This window comes from Sebastes fasciatus, chromosome 3 (genome assembly GCF_043250625.1).
Source record: "Sebastes fasciatus isolate fSebFas1 chromosome 3, fSebFas1.pri, whole genome shotgun sequence".
In the NCBI taxonomy this organism is placed as follows: Eukaryota; Metazoa; Chordata; class Actinopteri; order Perciformes; family Sebastidae; genus Sebastes; species Sebastes fasciatus.
The window spans coordinates 3,814,457-3,838,931 of NC_133797.1; the positions used below are offsets into that span (position 1 = coordinate 3,814,457).

A 24,475-nucleotide genomic window follows, 5' to 3' on the forward strand; every position below is an offset into this window, starting at 1 on the left:
GGATAAAGGACTGTTTTATTTTATTTATGTGAGCGAGAGAGAGCGAGAATAGTGGGAAACTCTTTAGCCCCATCTGGGAGGCAGAGGAAGGACACCTACAGGCCAAACACAGGAGCTGTTCTTTTGACTCACAATCGGGCACTTTGACAGGACGGCCCAGGCCGGGTCCTTACTGCATGGATTGGAAGCAGAGGTGGGGAAAGTATGCAGTGTTTCCCACAGCCGTGGTGAAGGGATCAGGAGAGTGGGCTAAATTTAGAATGAATGAGCACAGTTCAGCCGTTTGTGGGGCATTTCCACGCCTCCAAAAAACGTATCAGTGTGACTGTGAGGTGACTGGGACACATTCAGGGAATCAAAGAGACAGCAGGCAGCAGGATAGAGAAGAACGAGAGTTGACAGAGGAAACTTGAGGTTTAATGCAAGATAGTAGGCCGTAGGCAGAAAAGGAGATATGGTTTGATAAAAAGTTGGGCATGCTACATGTTTAATATGAATAAACTTTGAATAAACACACAAACAGCGCTCACAGTTCACTTTTGCTGCTGGGTATACTAACGTTACAACTGAACTCTTCTTCACTACTTTGGAGTCAATGAGCGACGAGCGGTTCTCGACAACACTGCAAGCAGCACTTCTTGGTAGGGGTGTCACGATTCAATGTTAGTAGGGCTGAGACGATACACCCATCTCCCGATTCGATACTGTCACGATACTTGGCTGCCGATTCGATATGTATTGCAATTTTTAATATTGCGATTCTTCAAATATTGCAATTCGATATTACGATTTATTGCCATTTTTATTAACTTTTTTAACACTAGACCATGGGGAAAATGTTGAATCATACACTTCTAGGGACTTTTAATTTAGAAAATATCTAAATTAATACATTATAGTCACTCTCATCTCCGTGGTCAAATGGGCCGATGCTACAACTGTAGAGCACCTATATACTGACATTTATGTTAAATACATTCAAACGGCCCCGATGGAGCTGACTATGGATGGATAAAGAGAACAGAGCTGACGGGAGAGCTAGAGACCACCTTGGAGAAGTTAGAGGAAGTAGACACGTCTGAATTCGTCTGGTTTTCAAAATAAGGTGCTAACAAAGCGAGCTGTATATACAAAATACATATATGGAAATAAGATTGGTTGGATTATATTCACCAGAAGAATAAAACATTACATGTCCCTCATAAATTAAAAAGAAAATACCACTAATTTGTGAGGGAAATGTCTTTATTCTTTGATTTTTGGGTTGCTGGAAAAATTTAATAAATAACGTCTGACAATGATCCTGATATATTTGACTTCAGGACATCTCTGACTACATACATGCTGAATATCAAACATTTTTTCTGTATTAATTTAGATATTTCCCAAAGTAAAATCCCAAAGCGTATGATTCTACTTTTTCCCATGGTCTTGTGTTAAAAAAATTTGCAATAAAAGTCTCAATAAATCCTAATATCGAATCGCAATACTTAAAAATCGCAATACGGGGCGCCTGGGTTAGCTCAGTTGGTAGAGCGGGCGTCCATGTATTAAGGCTTGGTCCTGACCGCGGCGGCCCGGGTTCGAATCCGGCCTGTGGCCCTTTCCGCATCCACTCTCTCTCTCCCCCCTTTCAAGACTATCCACTGTCCTGTCAATAAAAATGGAAAATGCCCCCAAAAAAATAACTTTAAAAAAAAAAAAAAAAATCGCAATACACATCAAATCGGCACCCAAGTATCGTGGTAGTATCGGATCGGGAGATAGATGTATCGTCCCAGCCCTACTGCGTATATCAATACTGATTGGTCTGTTGTATTGACACACAGCCAATCTCAAACAGAAAGCCTCCTATTTGGAAGAAGCCGACTTAGATCACCAACATAACAAGCAGTCAACAGTAGTAGATCGATACAGTGATCACTCTTACGTTAGAAGCTCAGCCCTTTGCTACATCGATCCCATATATCATATATTTCTAGGGATTGCGTGGAGAAGAGGGGGAAGTGCTTGTGTTGTTTGTGTCGAGGTGGAGAGGCCCTCCCAGTGGCTGGCAGCCTCTGCATGTAGGAGCATGAAGGCAGAGGAAGACGCGCTGGGAGTTCATGAAGAATAACTAGTCTGTCAGTTCGATCTTTTTTTGGCATCTATTTTTTTGCTGTAGTGTTGTATGTCTATACATCAATATCCTTCCTCTCTTACATCCATCTCCTCCTCTGGTGACTTCTGCCAGTGGTGATCACCATATTTGATTCCATACAGTAGATTGAACAGATGAAGTATGTTCCCTGTTTGCTTCCTGTGTTTACACTGCTGCCTGTTATCTGGAGATGATATGTGGCAGGCAGCTGACAGACTTCCACTGTTGCTCTCTATCCGTCTCCGTCTTGTTTTCTTTCCCTCTCTCCTCTCTCTGCTCGACTGGTCAGACCTCATGTTTCTGTTTAGCTCAAGGTCTCCTCCGCCTGAGTCGGATGGGGAGGAGGAGGAGGAGAATCGCTGAAAACTTTTGAGCCCTTGTGCTCCTGGATCTCTGGCAGCTCTGCCTCACGCTGAGCCTTGAACAGAGAGGCTGCTCAAGTTTTTTTTCTTTTTCATTACATTTCAAGCTAAGCCTTCCGCTGCCTCTGCCCATGAGTCCAGTTAACGTGTTAACCTCGACAGCCCTATTAGAAATGCATGCTTTTTTTGAAGGCTACAGAAAACGTTTCTTAAACGGAAAGAAAATGATTGTCTGAGGGCGGCTTTTACGCCCTTTTTCTGACCACTTGAGTGCTACAATGTGGTGGTTGTCACTTAATAAAAATCCAAAAGGCAATACCAGGCAAAACCCATGTATCTGAAAGTTAATCAATCTTACTTCCTTGTGTTTATTAACCGACCTGTGTCCTCCTGAAAGCGCACCCATCTAGCGTTCCAAACATGTAAAAACAAGGTTTATTGCTGTTAGTGCAGAATTCACAGACTGCCTCTGCTTATCTACAGTATCGGTAGCAACGGCCGGTCCCAGTCCAGCCAATTCCCCTACCTCGCCCCTCTGTCTGCAGGTTAATGAACAGCGATTGGGTAAACAGCAGGCAGGACGGAACACGCAGGACGCTTTGCTTTCAATGCCAACTAGTCAGGGTGAAAAAGAGAGACGAAACCGAGATAGAGACACGCGGAGATAAGAGGTGAGAGTTCTCACTAGAATTTAAAGTGAAACCCAGGTGTCTATCTTTGGTTTCCCCATCAGCCTCCCTCCTCTCACACCCGACCCGTCACGTCTTCCCCACCAACATTCGTATCTCATTCCTACAATTTTTCTCACCCCCTCTCTCTCCCCCTGCTGCTCACATATCTCTCTCCTCTCCTCCATCTGTCTCTGTCTCTCCTCAGAAACCCTTCCCTGTCTCCCACCCTCCTCACCCCCTCTCCACCCCCCATCCGCCTGCGGTCTCTTCTGAGTGAGTTTTCCCTCAGCTAATCCGCCATGACCTGCACGTTCCTCGGGTCAAGTGCATCAGCTTACTACAGTTTCTGTTTTCCATGTTAGGCTGTTTTGCATGCATGCGTTTTATTTCTTAGTGTGTGCACATGTTTGTGTGTGTGTGCGTGGGTGTACAGTATGTGTAATGCATTACTGGTGTTTCTCCTGATTACCCAGGCAGTCTCTCTCTATTACGTGATGATCCAATTTCCCTCCACCGCGGCCTCTCCATCTCAGTCGGATTACATTATATACTACAGTCACAGAAGGAGCTTTAAAGGAAATATAAAAGACCTCCAAATTAAAACCCTTCAATAGACCACAGCACCATCCACAGTTGGAGAGTTAGCCTCTATAGAGGGTGACCCCTGTGGAATTAATTTTGTCCAAATAAAGAAACGCCATAAAACTTACAACAACAATAACAGCAACAGCAAATTATCACTGCAAAATATGACAAAGAGCTAAAATGTGAAATGCAAAGAATTATGCATCGAAATCACTGTCAACAACAGTCACTGTTTTAGCAGGACAGTGTTGCTCAAAAATAACCAATTTAGTGGGGACGGTAGTCCCAAACTGCAAAACTTAGCTATTAGCTAACAGTCACTCGCCGTGTTTCCATTCACATTTTTTTATATTAAAATATTTAATCGCGATTAATCACACATTTTTTGATCTGTTCAAAATGTACCTTAAAGGGAGATTTGTCAAGTATTTAATACTCTTATCAATATGGGAGTGGGTAAATATGCTGCTTTATACAAATGTATGTATATATTTATTATTGGAAATCAATTAACAACACAAATCAATGACAGATATTGTCCAGAAACCCTCACAGGTACTGCATTTAGCATAAAACAATATGCTCAAATCATAACATGGCAAACTGCAGCCCAACAGGCAACAACAGCTGTCAGTGTGTCAGTGTGCTGACTTGACTATGACTTGCCCCAAACTGCATGTGATTATCATAAAGTGGGCATGTCTGTAAAGGGGAGACTCGTGGGTACCCATAGAACCCATTTACATTCACACATCTGGAGGTCAGAGGTCACTGTTTTAAAGAAATTAGCGTAGGTAAAACTAATTTGCGTTAACGCGTTATCGCGTTAACTTTGACAGACTTGGTCAAAATTCAATAAAACTTTGATTGTGGAAAAAAAAGTTTTTACACTCGCTTGAAGTCGTTTTTGCCTTTATCACAAAAGAGTTGATGCGCTAAATAGGATATCGAAACGCCTTTGGCGAATAAATTCCGAGGTAGCGAACATTTAACTCGCATGACTGATCGTCTGTTTCCGCTGTTGTCGAATTTCCCATAACGTACAAAGGCTTGTCTTTATCTCCGGACAGCATGAAACATGGCCATAGCTGACATGAAAGAACAATTCAAACCTGCCCAGTTGAAACAAACTCCTGAAGATCTCCCCTTCATTTTTCTCTCATAGATGGTGATTGTTTTGTTTCCGGTTCGCTACCTCTGCTTCTTCTTCTACTCTGTTTACTGGTGGATTACAGCCACGTGTAGCCTATTGCGCCAACTTCTGACCAAACCACGCTTTAACTGAGTTTATTCGCTCCAAACCCGTTGACGGAAACGCGCCTAATTCGCATTTCAAAAGTTCACTTAAAATCCGCTTGACATTTGAATGGAAACAGGGCTAACGATAGCAGACTGTGGGGTTTTTTGGAATCAATAAAACACCCTTTCAACTTGCCCCCTCCTATAATCTCCTTGTCATTTAATATCTTCAGCTAAGTTCTCATGTTTCTTCTTTGTGGTTTCTCCTGTTTCGTTCCCAGTGTTTTGTGTCTTTCTCTTTCATGCTTTCTTTATTTCCCTTAGCCCACTCGTGGTTATATTCCAAACCTCACTTCTCTCTTCCCTTCCACGCCCTTAGAAGTGTGGGCCGTGGAGTGCACTGAGCTCCTAACTCAGACGCACACATACTGTAGCCTCCCTACAGTACAGCACTGCCATCCGATTCACCCCCTTCTGGGAGAGACTGTGGTTTGGCCACACTGCCCAGGGTTTGTCCTGGCTGTCAGCGTGGAAACTCTTGAGACCGTCAGCATGGCTAAATTAGTCGATATGCTAGTCTGCTAGCGCTGAACCCTGGCACAGGTGAGAGCCCTTCCTCTCTGCCTTCGCCTGTACTGAACTGGAAGTTGGCTGGCCTACTTAACTTAACCCAAAGTGAAGCGGTCCGTGTGTAAGCCGACGCTATACTCTACTCCTCAGATTGAGGTTGCGGTTGCTCTGGAAGCTGTCGTTTGGTTCGGCGGAACTCAGCCGAGCAGACGGGGTAGTAAACAGCCTGAAAATGCCACTGGAACATTTAGCCAGTGCTTCCAATAAATATGAAGAGAGATTAAAAACGAATGAATAGGATGAAATGATTGGTTCTTCTTTGTTTAAATTGAATCGTGGTTCCTGTTTCTCATCCCTTCAAAACCGTAATTTATTATGAGCTAAATATAAATAGTCATCTGTGTCCTAATGCCTGTAAATTACAGTATGTGAGGCAAAAAGCAATGCTTGTTTTTCATTCTCTTCAACCCATGTTTGCCCACTGGACCGATTCTGTCTTCAAGGTTTTTTCTCACAGCTTATGCTGTTTTATCTCTTTGATTAATGTATTTTTAATGACTGTGTGTGTGTGTGAGTGAAGCATCCAGTTGTCTGAACTTCAACACCACCGCCTCTGCTGAACTCGGGAGATGAGAGAGAGACGTATGGATTGTGCCAGTGGTTTGAAAACTCTGCATTTCCCTGCTGAGGTTCTCCTCCTCCAGCAGGCGAAGTTCAGCTCTGGCGTAGCGTTAACACGACTGACACCATTAGTAAACTGGCTCACGAGCCTTTCATTTGTTTCAGGGTGAGCGCATGGATTTAATTTAAATTATGCAGTTCAACTGAAATCATTCATAATTTTTTTTTTTTTTTTATCCCTAACCTAAAGTTGGAAGTAGAATACAAAATTGGTGATTACCGATAGTGTGGAAAGGATTATTTCATTGATCAATTAGTCTGTCAACAGAAAATAAATTGACCACAATTTTGAATTATTGCACTATAGTCATTTATCAAGCAAAAGTGTTTAAGTATTCGTTGGTTTCTACTTCTCAACTGTGTTGCTCCGATTCATTTCATTGCAAATTGAATAGCGTTGGCTTTGACAAAACAAGCAATTTAAAGACATTACTTCTTTCTTTTGAGCTTTGTGGATAGGCATTGTCAGTATTTTCTGACAATTTATATACTAAACAATAAGTCAATTAAAGGGACTCTATGTAAGAATCAGAAATTGCTTGTTAACAGCGACACCTGTGGCCGTTTAGTCAACGAAAGTCAGCGTCCTGTTGCTCGCGCTTGTGCTCGCTCTACATAGACATGAACAAGACATCGTTCAAAACAGTGAGGCGACACACGTCAGCTAAAGCCACAATATCTCGGCCTCAGCCTCCCGACCGCGGCCGGAGGGAACAGGGGAGACACCGGAGTTTTGGTCGGAGACGATAACGTTTCCCGCTGCGGAGATCCGTCACTTCAGAAGACACGGGAAACCTCTGTTGGTCTGGAGGAGCTGCAGCATTTATATCTGCACAAATGTCCATTCACTAGATATTCTCAGAGCTAAACTAACTCTTCTGCAGTGTGTAGTGTGCGCGCATGCACGTGAGAGTGGAGCAAAAGAGCGAGAACGAGTGCAGTGTGTGAGTGAAGGCAAGCAGGCAGAGGAGCAGAGGAGCAGAGTACAGCAGAGACTCCGGCCCTGGAGACCAAAGCTACGGTCTCTTTTTTTTGCTTCCTGCGCCACTGAGCAACTCTCATAGGAATGAACGGGAGCTGTATCTAGTTCTCTTTGTACATCCATGGTCGGCACAGGTTGCTTATGTAGGCTACCTTTTATATGCCATAACGTTTGCATAAAATCAAACTGGTTTAAGCTGGTACACCAGAGCGGACCGGACTGGCAAAACAGGAAATGGACCCAACTCTAGAGGTTATGTCACTCATATAAATGTCACAACGTTTTAAGATAAGCTGGGATTCGGGTTCAGCCCCAGGAGAAAATGGGATCCCATTCCATTAAGGGTGTATCCCAGCCACAGCCCATCCCTGGAGCCTTGTTCCAAAGGCCACGGCAGGCTCTGCCGCCTGAGATGACGAATGAGCGACTGTGGACAGACAAACGTTACCACATCCCTGCACCTGTTGTCTCATTGAAACTGAGGGGAGCCGGAATTGCCTCATGGGGCACAACACCCCGCACTGTTGACATGTCCAGGAACTGAGTTCAAATATTTAGACAAATCCAGCCCCCCCACGCCACTCCCACACATGCATTCACTGCATAGAAACATGCAGGATATCGTGTTCCATCCAAATATAATGTGCCAACCGTGGACAGTGATTTGTCCAGATCTGGTGCCAAGGTGCCACTTTATATTTAGACGCACAACTGCGAGTGATTGTGGCTGGAACGGAACGCCCCCCCCCCCCCTCGAAGCCCATCTCAGGCATCTGTCTCTCTGAAACTGAATACTGCTGGGCGCTAATGCATGTTGAGACTTGATTCATGTGCTCCATTAGTTTCTATCCCGCTGTCCTTAGGATGTGAGCCGTACTAAGAAAGATAAAGAAAGTAAACGTTGCTCTATAGATGCACTCCTCACGTGTCAGAGATTTGTGCCAAATTTTCCTTTCATGAGCTTGTGTTCCTCAAGATGAAAAAGGGGGTCAGAGACAAGGAGGAAAGTAAAAGTTAGAGGAAACACGTTTATGTCCTGGAGACAGGATATGTGTTGGCTTTATCATTAACTGTATGTTTGCTTCCACACAGTGTTGAGCAGCGAGTTGCAATGACCTTATCATTGTCATGCCCTGAAACCGGTGACAACAAGCATGCTGGGTCTTTGGCCTTGGCTATCACCACGTTGCCATGGAAATGGCGCGAAGATCTCATGGCTGCCCCCGTTGTGCCGGTCATGAGTTGTTCCAGAGGTTAAATGCGTGTGTGTTTATTTCCATTCCATTCTGTTCCACTACTGCAAAGCCCGGGGTAAACCCTCACAGTCACATGGCCGCCAACAGGAAGTGAGGCATCAATCCACCGCACAATAACAGCGTGGCATCCCCCCAAGTTTATGCCAACTGACTATTGCAGATCCTTATATGGACGCTCTATTCTTAGCACATGTGCATGATATGAAGAAGGAGCTGCTGTTGGTTCCCGTTCTGAGCACAGTCCAAGCCTGGCCCTGTTGTCAGTTGTTCCTCTGGCTCTCCGGGTTTCAAGTTTCTGGAACTGGAACTAAGAAAAAAAAGGTCTCTAATGGATGATATTGTGTATTGCAGTTTGAAGGGAGTATTGCTCTGGAAGTGGATGTCATGTTAATTAGGCTAGTTGAGAAGCTCTCGTACTAAATGTAGGATTTTCAAACTGTCTTAGTGGTTTGGTCTGTTAGGAAATAGTTCAAATTGACCCGAAACGAGTGCTGAACGGTTTGGTGTAGGGCTGTCAATCCAGTGAAATATTTAATCTCAATTAATCCCAAAATTAATCACACATTTTTTATCTGTTCAAAATGTACCTTCAAGGGAGATTTGTCAAGTATTTAATACTCTTATCAACATGGGAGTGGACAAATATGCTGATTTATGCAAATGTATGTATATATTTATTACTGAAAATCAATTAACAACACAAAACAATGGCAAATATTCTCCAGAAACCCTGACAGGTACTGCATTTAGCATAAAAAAATATGCTCAAATCATGCATGTGATTATCATAAAGTGGGCATGTCTGTAAAGGGGAGACTCGTGGGTACCCATAGAACCCATTTTCGATCACATATCTGGAGGTCAGAGGTCAAGGGACCCCTTTGAAAATGGCCATGCCAGTTTTTCCTTGCATAAATTTAGCGCAAGTTTGGAGCGTTATTTAGCCTCCTTCACAACAAGCTAGTGTGACATGGTTGGTACCGACGGATTCATTAGGTTTCCTATTTTCATATGATACCAGTATCTTCACTCTAAATCTGAGCCCACTGCAACCTAAAAACCGCACGTTGCCTTAAGGCGATAATCCATTAAAGAAATTAGTGGCATTAAAACAAATCTGCGTGAATGCGTTATTATCATGTTAACTTTGACAGCCATGGTTTGGTGTTTAATCAGTTGGGTTTTTTAAGTCAGTTTGCGCTGAAAATGTACTTCATAATGTCCTACTACTTTGTGTCTTATATTAATATAAATTGAATACATTTGGATTTTGGACTGTTGGTTGGACAAGAAAGCTATTTCTCTGTCTTAGGTTTTTGTCAATATGATCATTACCTTCCATTACATTTCCACTGCATGGGCTCTACTTGACTCGCTCTCTTTTGGTTTGCCATTAACAAAAGTTGTGGATGGTACCTGGTACTTGTTTTGGTACCACCTTGACTGATACTAGAAGGTGTAGTTAAAACACTGCAGACACTGATCGGTCAGAGAGAACTGTCACTAGCGTGACACGGGACATCCTGCACAACCTCGCCATTTTTAAATAGCCAAGCTACCGTCAATAGCGCCGACAATTTTTTTTATTCACTCGCCCCACATTTTTAAAAATTGCAGCCCGCAAAGCTATAGCGTACACTACGCCGTACAATACATCAGACCGGCACATACGAGTGCTTTGCAAAAAGACAGAAGATCTCATAGACTTCAATGCAATTTGACGTGTGTTTGGATTTTAAGTTCGTATGCATTCATCTCTTGTTATACAAACGTTTGTTTTATACACATGTCTAGTAATTATTTTGCAATCTTGCCTGAACATGAGCGTTCACGATACCGGATATTGTGGCCGGATATTGCTTATCCCTTTACTAGGGATGCACCAATACCCCTTTTTCAGACCGAGTACAAGTACAAGCATGGAGTCTAACGCATGTGTGAGTCAGAGGGTGCAAGCAGAACCCCGTGGTGCAATGAAAGTGAGGGCCGGTGTGCGCCGGCTGAGGTGGGATCCCGGCCCAGCGGATCGGGCGCACCACAATAAAGTGGTATCAGTACCGTTGTATCGGATCTGTTTTGCGAGTACGAGTACATGAGCACAGTATCGGACCCGATACTGGTATCGGTTTCGTTGCATCCCTAATCTCTACATATCTGATAGAATCCCGTTAGGCTGAGTGTTGTCTGTAAATAACCAACGTGTTAACAGCCAACTGTTTGATCTATAGGCTGAGATTTAGTTGGAGACGACAGTCTGATGCTGCTTTAACGTTAATGTATGACTGTATTACTGCAGCAGCCTCCCACTCAAGCCAACATTAGCTAGCTATGCTAGTCACTGCCACCTCATTTAGCCATTTAGCCCACTGACAGTGAATATCAATGTATCGTATGAGCCTCAAATCTCAGTGTGAAAGCCTTGGTTAACCCGCTACACAACAGCTTTTGGTCATTTTCCATTTTCTCTCCTGTGACAGTGACGTTCTTTTGGCGATGCAGCTTCGGCGATGACGCCATGCTGGTCTGGTCTATAGCTTGGAGCCATAAAGCTCCTCTATTATATCTTTTTTAGCACACGGCAGGGGAACAGATCGGAGATCAGCGTTTTTGGATTTATTGTTGGTGCAACCACCTACACAGCAACTCTTCGGCGTAGCATTATTACTATTACCGGTTTGTTTAAAGTAAAAGTTTGGAGACATGTTTCAACTTCTTCTGTTTACTCTGTTACCGTCTATGAGGGACACAGGATTGTTCCCCCCCCAAAAGGGGGCGTGGTCATGAGAGCCTACTCTGGATGACGTATTGCCGGTCTGATGTATAGACGAGGTATATACGTTCCTCTCTTTGGTTTCAGTGAGTGCCACGTTGAAAATGACGTCACGGCAGTTTCATGCGTGATCAGCCGATGATCCTGCCCACATTGAGGGGGGGGCACTGCGCAGTGGAAAACGAAATAGAGAAAAGGACCTGGCACCAAAAGTGAGTCGAATCGAGTCGAGCCAAACCATGCAGTGGAAATGAGGCATTAGAGGCCTCACTGTCAACCCTGACTACCTGACTCTCCTCAGGTCCCTTTTGAACCGACTCTCTTCTTTAAAAAGATGAATTCATGCATGTAGAGTTTGGGTAGGTTTTTCATGAGCCTGTTTCTGATCAGGTCCAACATTTCTGAATCTGTAAAGACCCCAAACATCGAGTGTGACCAGATTAGTGATTACTAAACGTCCAAACACTAAGTGATGAGATCTGTTTTGGTATCAGTTCTACACACAAAACGAGTGATTTGTCTTCTTTTTATTATTAACTAACTACTGTTAAACCCTTACAGTATTGCAATTGCTGTATTGCTCTCATGCAGAGCAATGTAGTCCAGCATTTAAATGAATTAAAAGCAAAAACAACAACACAATCCTGATCTCCCTGAGGTGTGACATGTAACAGATAAAGTATGAATTGGACAGTAGAGTAAACATTACGTCATAGTAATCTGTATTCACTCTGACAAGAGATAAAAGAACCTCTTTTTTTATTTGTTACCTGACTCCCAACATTTACACCAGTGGTCCAGAGCTGCGCCGCATCATCCAATCACGTCCCTTCACAACTCTTCTTCACACTCTCTCTGTGCTGGTTACCAAGGAGACAGTGAAGTGAAGTCTGGGAAGTGGAGCAATGGTTTGGCATCAGTGTTTTGAACATTTATTTATTTCTTTTATTTCTTTTCTTTCCACATCCTGGGGATGGAATATTACTACCTGAACTAATGATTGTGTGTTTGTCATGTTACAAGGTTAAGGAAGCAAGACATGAGTGTTTCCTGTACAGTCTGCAGAATGTATATACATGCATGTAAAAGAGCAGAATCGTGCCGTCGGCTCCGTCACCTGACTCCCACCGTCCCACCTGTTCTCACCATTTTTCTCTCTCTGTGGTCCCACAATTCCTGGCTGGATGGGAGCACGCTTCTCTCTCTTGCCAGGAATCTGTCAGCGGCGTCAGGAAAGCGTGAATTTTAGGGCGAGCTTGAACCAACTGAAGACGGTTTTGAATAATGAGCTGACCTTGATCCAAATGGTTTGAAGAAGAAGAAGAAGAACAACAAGAACAAGAAGAAGAAGAAGAAGAAGAAGAAGAAGAAGAAGAAGTAGTCTAAGAAGGAATATGAGAGGGGGGGGGACGACTCGCTTAGCATGTTCAACTCTGGAAAAGAGCGTTGATGAAAGAGTCAGCTGATTGAAGATGACATGGGCCGACAGATGACATGTCAAACCTTAGAGGTGCTTCTGTCCTTTCCTTTACTTGAACTACACACACACACACACACACACACACAACATACTGTATATATACTTTCACAACCTCACAGTCTTTGGCTTCGACTCCCCCCCACCTAACATTCCACCTCATCATTCACTTTTGTTAAGAAAGCAGAAAAAAAGGGTGCCGTCACGTTTTAAATCTGTGCTGCAAATTCAGCACCTGCTTCTCTGCTAAATGTTTGGTTGCTGTCCATCATCCATCTGTCCCTCTGTGTCTTTTGTAAATTCAGCAGGATTTTTTTTTTGTTCCAGGCAGCAATTGGACGGGGTTGGGGGGGGTCCAAACAGCTGGGTCTGCTGCAAGTTTTGTGCTGTCGCAGCGGTAGAAGTTATGGTATGGATTAGGGATGCACCGATACCACTTTTTTTCAGACAGAGTACAACTACTTACATTTGGGTATTCGCCGATACCGAGTACCGATACGAGTACTTCTCTGTGCCAAAAGACCCTCGTTGACAGCCAGCTGGAGGGTGTAAGCGACACACGGCAGGCTGCGGAGTCCCGCATACGAGGCGGTGCGCCGCGACCGGCTCTAGGTTGGCTTGGAAAGGCTCAGGGCGAAGGTAGCTCGCGGCCGCAGCTTTACAGCGCTCCCTGCCCGGACCTCGCCGTACCGTGGACAAAGCTCGCTGCGCGCTCTCTCCCCCCTGCTTCCGGTGCGACTGTCGACCGGGGCGGACTGTCCTCAGTGCGCCCCAGGGTGTGGCTCGGCCCACGTAAAAAGCGCTAGGGTTCCTGTCTTGAAACACAGACCAACGCAGTCTAACGCACGCGCGAGTCAGAGGGTGCAAGCAAAACCCCGTGGTGCCATAAAAGTAAGGGCCGGCGTGCCCCGGCTGAGGTGGGATCCCGGCCCAGTGGGGTCGGGCGCACCACCGACCAGTCTCGCACGCACCGTCGGGGAGGTGGAGCGTGAGGACCCGAAAGATGGTGACGAGAGGTTAACGTCGCGCCGCCGTAAAGTGGTATTGGTACCGTTGTATCGAAGCCGCTTTGTGAGTATGAGTACATGAACACAGTATCGGACCCGATACCCGATACTGCAGGAACCTGGCAGCTCAAGAATAGTCTTCCTATAGGAGTAGGGGGGGGGCAGACCATGAATCGGGATCATGATCTATGTAGCATTGACTCTCTCTCGCTCCTGATGTCCTCTTACCCTTCAGCCAAGTGGAACCGGGTAAAACAGAAGACAGGATGTCAATAGAGTTGTGCATTCGGATTGACAGATGGACAGAAGGAACTGGATCTTGGGACAGATGTGTCAGAAGGCGGCATTGGGGGATTTGAATGATCTGTGTCTAGATGTCTCCATACTAGATGTCTTGAAGACCCACAAGGCTGTTTGCTCCCTTAGTTCCAGGGTCTTTTACAGCCCTCCGCAATCAGATACAGACCCAATGATGTCTCCTTTCTTCTCTACTATTTCCTTTAATTATAATAATCCTTTCTGGACTTCCACCCCCCCTACGCATTACTGTAGCAAACAGTTTGCTGCATTGCTGTACAGTACGTCTGCTAGCCCTCTGCATCTCTCCTCTGCTTTGCTTTTACTTTCCCTCTAATCCCTCTCTTGAATGATTTATTTGAAGGGTGAAACTGGGTAAACACAATAGGGCTGACACACTCCTCTACACCCCCTGACCTCCGCTGCATCTCTCTTTCTCTCTCTGCCTCTCTGTTTTCCCTGCTTTGTCTCCACCTTCTCTCCGTTTCTCTCTTTCTCTCTCCATCCTCCCTCGTTCTCTTTTATTTCTGCCCCACACCTCCAGCTCCAGTGTCAGCACTTCTCCTCACACCGTGTTCGTGTCGCTGTGCTTTATGAATAAATCAGAGCTCGTTTGACTCCCGTGAGCCCCCCCCACAGCTCACCGGGCCACCACTGCTCCGCGCCCCTTGGGACCAAAGACGCCTTGACAGGCTTTGATTTTTAGAACATGTGTGATACGCTCATGTGGGGGTTAAGCGCATATGAAGGGTGCCACCTCCAAAATAGTGTCACTTGATGTTTACTAGTAAAAAAAGTAGAGTAAAGCATGTCTTATTTGTCCATTGGAGTCTTTCGTGCCATTATGATAATAAACCACCTGAAATATGTTAAAGGTCCCATATCATGCTCATTTTCAGGTTCATACTTGTATTTTGTGTTTCTACTAGAACACTTTTACATGCTGTAATGTTAAAAAAATATATATTTTCCTCATACTGTCTGCTTGAATATACCTGCACAGACATGAAAGTGACGTACAGCTTCCTTTTTTACCCTCAGAAAAAAACAATATCCTAAGTATTCCTTTAATTTGATGTTTAAAGGTCCCATATTGTAAAAAGTGAGATTTTCATGTCTTTTATATTATAAAGCAGGTTTAAGTGCTTTATAAATACTGTGAAATATCAAAGCGATCAATATACGGAGAAATATGCACAGCCCGTATTCAGAAACTGTGCGTTTGAAACAAGCAGTTAGGATTTCTGTCCATTTGTGATGTCAAAAATATACAATATTTAGACCATTACACAGTTTTAAACGTAAACATTCTAAATGTGTCCCAGTTTAGTCCTGGTTGCAGTGTATGTTAATGACATCAGCTGACAGGAAGTAAACATGGACCCAAACTGTTGCCAGGCAACGTAATTTTGTTGTAATTCCGTTGCCATTCCGTTGAAATGCGCTAAAACGGAGCGTTTCAGACAGAGGGTAAATACAGGTGTATTCAGACAGACAATATTAGGGAAATAAAGTTGTTTTTTTAACATTACAGCATGTAAACATGTTCTAGTAGAAACACAAAATAAAGTATGAACCTGAAAATGAGCATGATATGGGACCTTTAAACAAATGAAATAGCATATTAAGTGCTGGTAGGCATACTTTTGAACTTTGGAAAGAGCCAGGCTAGCTGTGTGAGCTAATTGCCTGCTGGCTCCAGCTACTTAATACATGAGACATGAGATTGATATCGATCTTACTATCTCACTCTCAAGAAAAAAAAGCACATTTACCGAAATGTCGAAGCCATATGATTAAAATTGTTTTCTCTCTCGTCTTGTTTCCGTAGATGCAGATACTTGACAAGTTCCCAATTGAGGGAGGGCAGAAAGACCCAAAGAAGAGGATCATCCCATTTCTCCCAGGTAATAGCCTGCTCCAGAGCTCCAGTTATCCGAACAGGCTCCCATATTAATAATGTATGGCTGGCACTAGTGGGGCGTCAATATGAGCTGGTTACTGATGCCTGCTGTGCTGCATGTGTGTGCCTGTACAGTATATGTGTATGTATGCGTGTTACTGCTGATGAGGCACTCTCTGTAACTTCCGGATCTCAGCCGTGTTTGCATGCTGGCGTGTCGGTGTGAATTCTTTTTTTTTTTTAGGACATTGTTGGATGAATTTGAATTTTGTGTGTTTCTAATTGACACATAATTTCTAATTGACTGGATATACTGTATGTGTGTGCGTGTCCTAGTATTGATTTGAGTCATGCCACACATGCTCGTCTCTCCCGCTGTAAGTCGTCGGCTGACATTCAGGCTCATGGCGACCTGCAGTGTGGCAGTGATCGATGATGGTGTTTGTGGCGGTTCAGTGTCCGGGGCAGAAGGGCTGACAGTGATTCTGCTAATCACACTCTTGTGTGTGTGTGTGTGTGTGTGTGTGTGTGTGTGTGTGTGTGTGTGTGTGTGTGAGTGTGTGTCTGTGTCTGTGTCTGTGTGTGTGTGTGTGTGTGTGTGTGTGTGTGTGTGTGTGTGTGTGTGTGTGAGTGTGTGTCTGTGTCTGTGTCTGTGTCTGTGTACACCTGTATGTTTGTCATGCAGAGTTCTGTAGGTTAATCTGGGAGGAACATGCTCCTGTCTGTCTAGTGCAGTTTATTTTAGTAAACGCTCTGCGGCCAACACATGGTCCCAGCATCTACTGGAAATGCTCTCCATCTCCCCCTCAAGCCCTCCGCCTCCTCCTCTTCTGAATCTTTCTCTTGCTGACACACACACACACACACTCACACTCACACTCACACTCACACTCACACTCACACTCACACACGCACACACTCACAAACCAATTTGGGAACCATCCAGTCATCCAGCTACCTCTTGTCTATGAAGCCAGTGGCGCCAGATGCAAACATTACTGACTGTCTGCGTTTGGTTGAGGATAAACTCCTCTGCCCCGGCTGTATGACCCCTGTGGAATTCAATAAACTGCATGGCAATATTTCAGATTAAAGGTGGTCTGAAAATGTTGCTGTACACACATTACAAATCACCAAACAAGGGCTGGGTATTGAACCTCAGTACTTGCTTTGGTACGGACCAAAATGTGTCCACAGCACCACCACAGTGTTGAAAGCTATCAAGTACCAAAGGATGGAATACCTGTCCTTGTACACTTATTTTTTGATCAGATGGTTCCTGATTTAAATGAATTTGTTTTTATTTATTTAGATATTTTATCCAGTAAAAACTTTTGTACGGCTTCTTGTTTTTACACATTTGTCATCTAAGAAGTTTGGCATCCTTTGTTTAATGAAAAAAAGGGTGTTCTAAAGAAAAAACATTTAACGTTAAAGCAAGGTATTAAGGTATCAAGGTGTTAAAAAAGTATTATTTTGGTATCTGTAACAAAACTCAGGTACCAATAAAATTCAAGCAATGAATAATTTTAATTAGAGCTGAAATAATAAGACAGAAAATCGATAATCAGCAACATTGTTAATCAAATAAACATATTTTTAAACAAAAAGATTGAATGAAAAAACACTTAAAGTACAACAATAATGTATTAGTTGATTATATTTAGTATAATGAATCTGCAAAGTAAAAAAAAAAATAGGGCTGTCAAAGTTAACATGATAATAACGCATTAACACAAATTCATTTTAACGCCACTTATTTTTATAACGCAATTTGTGACTTTTAGGTTGCAGGTTAGCTACTTACGCTTACGTTCAATTTTGTCAAGGAAAAACTGGCATGGCCATTTTCAAAGGGGTCCCTTGACCTCTGACCTCCAGATATGTGAATGTAAATGGGTTCTATGGGTACCCACGAGTCTCCCCTTTACAGACATGCCCACTTTATGATAATCACATGCAGTTTGGGGGCAAGTCATAGTCAAGTCAGCACACTGACACACTGACAGCTGTTGTTGCCTGTTGGGCTGCAGTTTGCCATGTTACGATTTGAGCATATTGTTTTATGCTAAATGCAGTACCTGTGAGGGTTTCTGGATCAATATCTGACATTGTTTTGTGTTGTTAATTGATTTGAAATAATAAATATATACATACATTTGCATAAATCAGCATATTTGTCCACTCCCATGTTGATAAGAGGATTAAATACTTGACAAATCTCCCTTTAAAGTACATTTTGAACAGATAAAAAATGTGCGGTTAATTTGCGATTAATCACGATTAACTATGGACAATCATGTGATTAATTGCGATTAAATATATAGTTATTGATTGACAGCTCTAAACATAAGGTATCAAATACATGCAGTGGAGTAAAAAATACATTATCTGCCTCTGAAGTGTAATGTAGTGGAAGTATAAAGTTGTACTTAATTACTTTCCACCGCTGGTCAACATCAGTAAAATGAGGTCTCGTCTCACCTTCGTTTAAATTCGAGCAGCATATACAATGTGAGGACCAGTAATGCCAACGGGCTTATTTGCTTGAAATGATCAGGTTTCAGTGGATCATTTATGGTGGACTTGTACTTGTCTGAAAGCCCAGATGGTGGTAAAAAAAAATAATAATATTGATCATATTGCATACGTACAGCTCCTTAAACTGTGCATCTAAATGAGTCAGTCATCAGTTTACACTTCTGAAACAGAATGCAGTGCAAACATTTTGATTGTAGGGGGGGAGGGGGTCCTTGGTGGTGTGACTTTAATGTCCCCCCCTGAGTGGGATGAGAGGAGGGCCTAACATGCATGACCCATGTGTGTATAAATCCTATTTGTTATTTTGAAAGCCGTGTCACAGGCGGAGGTCATGGGATCCATAGGGGGGACAGCTGGGGCCCTGAGTGTGGGACTGAGATTGCTTAGGCCGTGAAGGATCACTAGCGTACATTACTGACATCTCCTGCTCGGCCAGGGTATTACACGAAGCACTGTAAATCACCCTTCAACTGGGAGGACTATCTCCTCTTTCTTCCCTTCCATCCATCATCACACATTTTCACGTGTTCTCCTTCACCTCTTCTCGCATTTTGATTTTGATTTCTTTCTTTCTTCTTTTTCTCCCCCTCCCAGGCAAAATCCTGTTCCGGAGGAGTCATGTGCGAGACGTGGCCATGAAGCGGCTGCGTTTCATCGACGACTACTGCAGGGTAAAGAGGCCTTACTGTAAACATCCTTCGGTTCCCCAGCTGACCCTGTGAGGGGTCAAAGGTCCTTTTCCTTTAAACATGGCACGCATGTGACATTAGACACAAATTGTGGACATGGAAAAGTTTCCTCGCAGTGAAGAGCTGAGCTATCCTGAGAATCTGAAGAGTCTGCGTAATGTGCCCCGACACGCGAGTCTTCTGAGGCTATACGGAGGCCTCAGCTTGGAGGGGAAATGTTGTGATCTTCTCCTACTACTGTTGAAGGGGTTTGTTTATTTCCATGTGTGCCACACTCAGAGAAGCCGGGGCGACCTAGTTGTGCGTCAAACTTCTCTCAGTCACTGCGCCACATGAGACAGACTTTGAGCTCTTCCATTATTTCAAAGTCACACTCGCTAACGACCTCATCCCCTCATTTGATACACTCAGGAAAGAAAGTTCTCTTCCAAATTAACGTCCCCTTCCCAAAGGAAAAGGAAACCTTGAAAGCGACGGCCTCTCCAGTTTTGAGGGAGACTCGCCTTATCACTTCCTGTTCTCTCTCCTATTTTGTTTTTTAAAATTTATGCTGGATTTTAGATCCTTTCCTCCGTCGTCCCCTCCCCTACTTCCTTCCTTCCTTCCCCTTGGCACAAAGCCACACTAGCAGTAGGGAGAGGGTGCAGAAAGTCAAATTTGTGATTGTCTCTATACACACAATTAGGGAGCAGTATCGTTGGCCTGCATTAGGAAGGGTTAGCCACAGCCATCCGCTCAGTAATTGGGACCAAAAGAAATGTAAAAACCCAAAAGCAATTACACACATCTGAAATGAACCTGATCCATAACCCAGCACCAGGCAAAAGGCTTCCTCATTACCCAAATAACCTGAAGCGCTCTAATGTTTACAGATGCTATAGCGAGCCTGTTCTTTTCGCCCGGTGCCGGAGTGTGCTGCTCTGTTTACTTCCTGCATCCTGTTTATGAGGCAAACAACGGAGAGGAAGAGTAATTACCTGGTGTTCTCAAAGGATCTGCTCTCTGGAGATTGCAGGGTGCTGAGACCAGCCAGCTGTGGGTGCTCAGTGAGATACAGCCTCTTCAATCACAACCACAAGGCTCTTTCAATATATATATATATATATATATATATATATATATATATATGAGGGAAGCTCAGTCTGTGCCGATTTCAATGAAAAGCCTATGTTGTACATATGTCGTCGCGCATCTTCACGGTCCAGCACCCCGGTACGTGAGCTGTTCCCTTGGTTGGAGCTGGAGCCTGATCATTAAATATAGATGGTTAGTCAGACACATGATCCTCTCTTTGACTGCCGTGTGGCTTTGTCAATGAACATACAGTGGAGGAAGGAAGGATGGTTGGTTACCTTTTGGTGGACATATAACCATGTGCTCCTGCACACCGAGACACAGTTATTTTCCATAAAAGCCTGTGTGATTCACCCTCATTATATTGAGGCGTGTCATACACGCATTGTAATATGATTCCTCCATATTCTTGAAGATTTTCATTTAAATAAATGCCTGTTAAGTCACTATCTATTGCTGAAGGAGGTAACACAATGGTGAAGCAGCGCTCAACAGCGTAGCGCTACTAAACCTGAGGGGATGCACCCTATTTTTCTCTGATAATGCGACATTGAACAACAAATCTGTGCTGAAATCAACGGAGGAGAGTTGATAACGTTAGCTGTTAGCAGCCGGTGGGCAGCACAGTCCTGATAGGAGCTACTAACATTAACGGAGGTGCCATTGAGTTATTATTATGAGGCGTTCAAAGTCTGCTCAGGAAAAAGGACTATTGGGCGAAGGTAAATTACAACGTTATCATGATGTGTTCAAATGTAATCTCATAAAATTAAGTTTTGGCGAGAACCTTGAATAAATCCAGTTGTTTGAAGGAGATGTTTCTAAAATAGATAATAGAGAGAGAATTATTGACCTGTTTAACTTCCTAACAACTTTCCAAGATTGTTTTTAATCAAAGCAAATATTTAAATAATCATAATCATTTGTGTGTTTTTATGCAAACAACCACTATTGATGACAATAACAAAGTACAGTACTGTGTACACTACCCTCCCTCCAGGGTGTAATTCAAACACTGTAATTTACCATGTTTATAATGTTTTTTGTGTAAAATATATTGAACATTGAACGACATCAGATCTAAAATTGTATTCCTTCACTTAGCATATGGATTTCAAAAGTGGCAGATACAATTTCTGAGTGGCAGACAAAAAAAAAATACTTGTCTGCCACAGTGACAGGAAGTGAAAAAAGTTCATTTCAGACCCTGGTTACAACATATATACTTTTTGATCCATTTAAAAAAAAAAAAAAAATACATAGATTAGAGCAGTTTTAAGATTCTTGAAAATGAAATAAGTAAAGAATGTGAGTAATCAACTGTAGACTGCCGTCTCTTTACCTTCTCTCCGTTGTCTCTGTCTTTAGGCGCTGGTGCGACTCCCCCCTCAGATCTCTCAGAGCGAGGAGGTGCTGCGCTTCTTTGAGACGAAAGCCGAGGACGTCAACCCCCCAGTGGAGTGAGTGTCACATACTGTACAGTGCATACACAATGAAACGCCAAACGCATGTTCACACACTGCATGTATGGATGATCCGCCGTCTGTGCTCTAGTGACACCATCATTGCTGCTGCGCTACGGTCAACTGAACGCAGTTTCACTGACTGTGGATGTGTTGATAATCGATCAATGTGCCACTATCCTGTAGTTGTGACTCGTGGGCGCTGTTAAACAAAAGTTACACAGTCTCACTTTATTTATGTTTTGTTTATTGGAGTTTTCAGGGCATGCATGGATCAGCAGTTCAGTTTTTAAGTGTCACTGCCCATAGGTAAACACCTCTATACATGGAGAGATATTAATAGTGATAATATATATATGTATATATATATATATGAAGTAAAAAAAACAACAACTTAAGTTAAGAATAAACTGTAATAATAATAAAATAAAATAAATAAAAATAAAGGGATGAAAAAATAGAAATTAAAATAGATAAATAAAAATGAAATAAAAAATAGATAGCAATAGTGACATTAAAAATCAAAGTAACAATTAATTAAATAATTACAAAAAAAAAAAAAAATAATAATAATAAAAGATAGAAAGCAGATAAAGATAAAATTTACAGTGAAAAAAGAAGAATTCAAACAATATCATACTTTTACTAAAAGGAAGCTCAGTCTCACGTTAAACACCAGCTGATAATACTTCAGAATCTGCTAGATTGTGATTATAAATCAACAAACTTGCAATCCATTATTTCTTTCACCCTAGTCAGAAAAATCACATCATATTAAGTGTTAGGGTTTCTCTGCATGGAGCAGAGGTTTGTGGGTTTTGCTTTCGAAAGGTGAAGTTTATTGTTGGAGCAGCACCATAGGCTCATTCTGGTGATTTACAGATGAAAAGACCTCTAGTTGTCAATGAAACACTGCACAAAGTTGGTTGCAAAGTTGTTGTTTTTTGGCATTTTGATGACTGTATTTCAGCATGTAGCAGGTTGTACACAAACTTCTGGATTTCTTTCTGAGCAAAAAGGAGGGAGAGAGAGAGAGAGAGAGAGAGAGAGAGAGGATTTGATGGATGTGAGAGTGGGAGGAGGAGAATGACTTGTTTCATAGCGGGAGATAGCCCCTTTGGGTAGTTTTTAATTAGAGAACACACTCTCCTCTCCAAACCTCAAATGCCAGTATCGCACTATTCATTGGTAATGTGCTCCTGTATGCACCGAGACAGCTGCACCCGAGGCGCTGCAACCGAGTACTCTTCTTACAGCCAGGCTATGTCTTTTTTTTTGTAATTTAATTACTTTTCTCAGTGTTTCCTCCTCTGCTGTCAATTGGTAGTTTAGAGTTTTGTCCTCACCTTTCTCTCTCGGACGGGAGGAAAGAAGCGAAGCAGGCAGGATTTAGTGACCTCTGCCTGCCAGTGTTCTTCAGCACAGCGTAGCAAGGGTATCTCTCCCTGTCGTCCTCCTTCCTCCCTCTAATTCTTTGTATCTAACCCTGCCACATATATTCAAGTATGTTTAATTGACGCGACAGCTCAAGGTTACAAACGCCAGCGGCGTAATATTTTGAGCAACAGCTTTGGTTTCGTCATCGTCGTCCGTACAGCTTTCCGTCTTGCCCGCGTTCTCATCTCTCTTCTGTCTCACCTCCTCCTGCCTTCTCATTTGACTTATGCCCTCCATCTCTTCCGATCCTTTTTTTTCTTTCTCTCCATGAGCATCATTCTCTCCTGTCTTTCTCCCACTCTGTTTCTCTCTCCTGTATGTATTTTAGTGCATAAAGAAACAGCATTAATCTTGTTGTCAGGAGTTGTGGGAGATAAAGCCGTACACGTGTGTACATGCTGCCCTCACCACACAGTCTGTTGGCCCCCCATCTGTGACACACACAGCGGTACACGGGCAAACTGTAGATATTTCATTTTCATCCTCTGGAATTAAACAGGTGTTTACACAGGAGTTCCATATCATAGAAGATCATGAGGGAAAGAAATCATGACAAGATGAGCCAAAGCTGAAGCTAAACATGGCTATGACAGATATGTCTATGGCTATGTATGTATTTGTTTTTGTAAAGTAATGTCTTAACATATTATACTCATATTGACTTTTCAGACATTCCGAGTGTTTAATGCTCTGCTCTCCTCTCCACTCTGCAGACGTTCTAGCCGCTTGTTAACTTTTTTAATGTGTGACACGCTGCCAAAAGGTGCTAATAAACTCTGAACACGCTGAACACTCAAAGTATGTATTTATCTCCGTTCCTGCTTTCCCTCTTAGCCTGCATAATGGGGCATCATTGTGGTGAGTCGACATTATTAGCGAGCAAGCGCTAATTAGGAAGCGGTTGAATGACATCGAACTCTCATCCACTTTGAACCACAGATCCTGTAAGCTTTGGAAAACTACTAATAGGTGTAAGAAGTCCAGCCGTGGTTACGTATTCTCATTAGGGCTGTCAGTCGATTCAAATATGGAATCTTGATTTAATTGTCCATAGTTTTTTTTATCTGTTATTTGTCCAGTATTTAATTCTCTTATCAACATGGGAGAGGGTGAATATGCTTTCTTGCTTATATTTATTATCGGAAATCAATTAACAACACAAAACAATGACCAATATTGTCCAGAAACCCTCACAGGTACTGCATTTAGCATACAAAATATGCTCAAATCATAACATGGCAAACTGCAGCCAAAATTTTTTTTTACCACCATCTGGGCTTTCTGACGAGTACAAGTCCGCCATAAATGATCCACTGAAACCTGATCATTTC

General features: G+C 43.0%; 1 protein-coding gene across 7 annotated transcripts in view; it reads left to right on the top strand.

The window, feature by feature from the left end:
* Positions 1–24,475, top strand: part of sh3pxd2aa (SH3 and PX domains 2Aa) — a 149,175-nt gene that overhangs the window by 23,831 nt on the left and 100,869 nt on the right. For 6 of the 7 annotated variants that reach the window (XM_074631023.1, XM_074631026.1, XM_074631019.1 and 3 more), the window contains exons 3-5: positions 15,869–15,944; positions 19,076–19,152; positions 21,613–21,704. In XM_074631023.1, coding sequence (XP_074487124.1) covers positions 15,869–15,944; positions 19,076–19,152; positions 21,613–21,704 — 245 coding nt within the window. Of the gene's footprint in view, positions 1–15,868; positions 15,945–19,075; positions 19,153–21,612; positions 21,705–24,475 lie in introns of those variants that run through there. The other variant, XM_074631024.1, reaches the window with a different exon arrangement.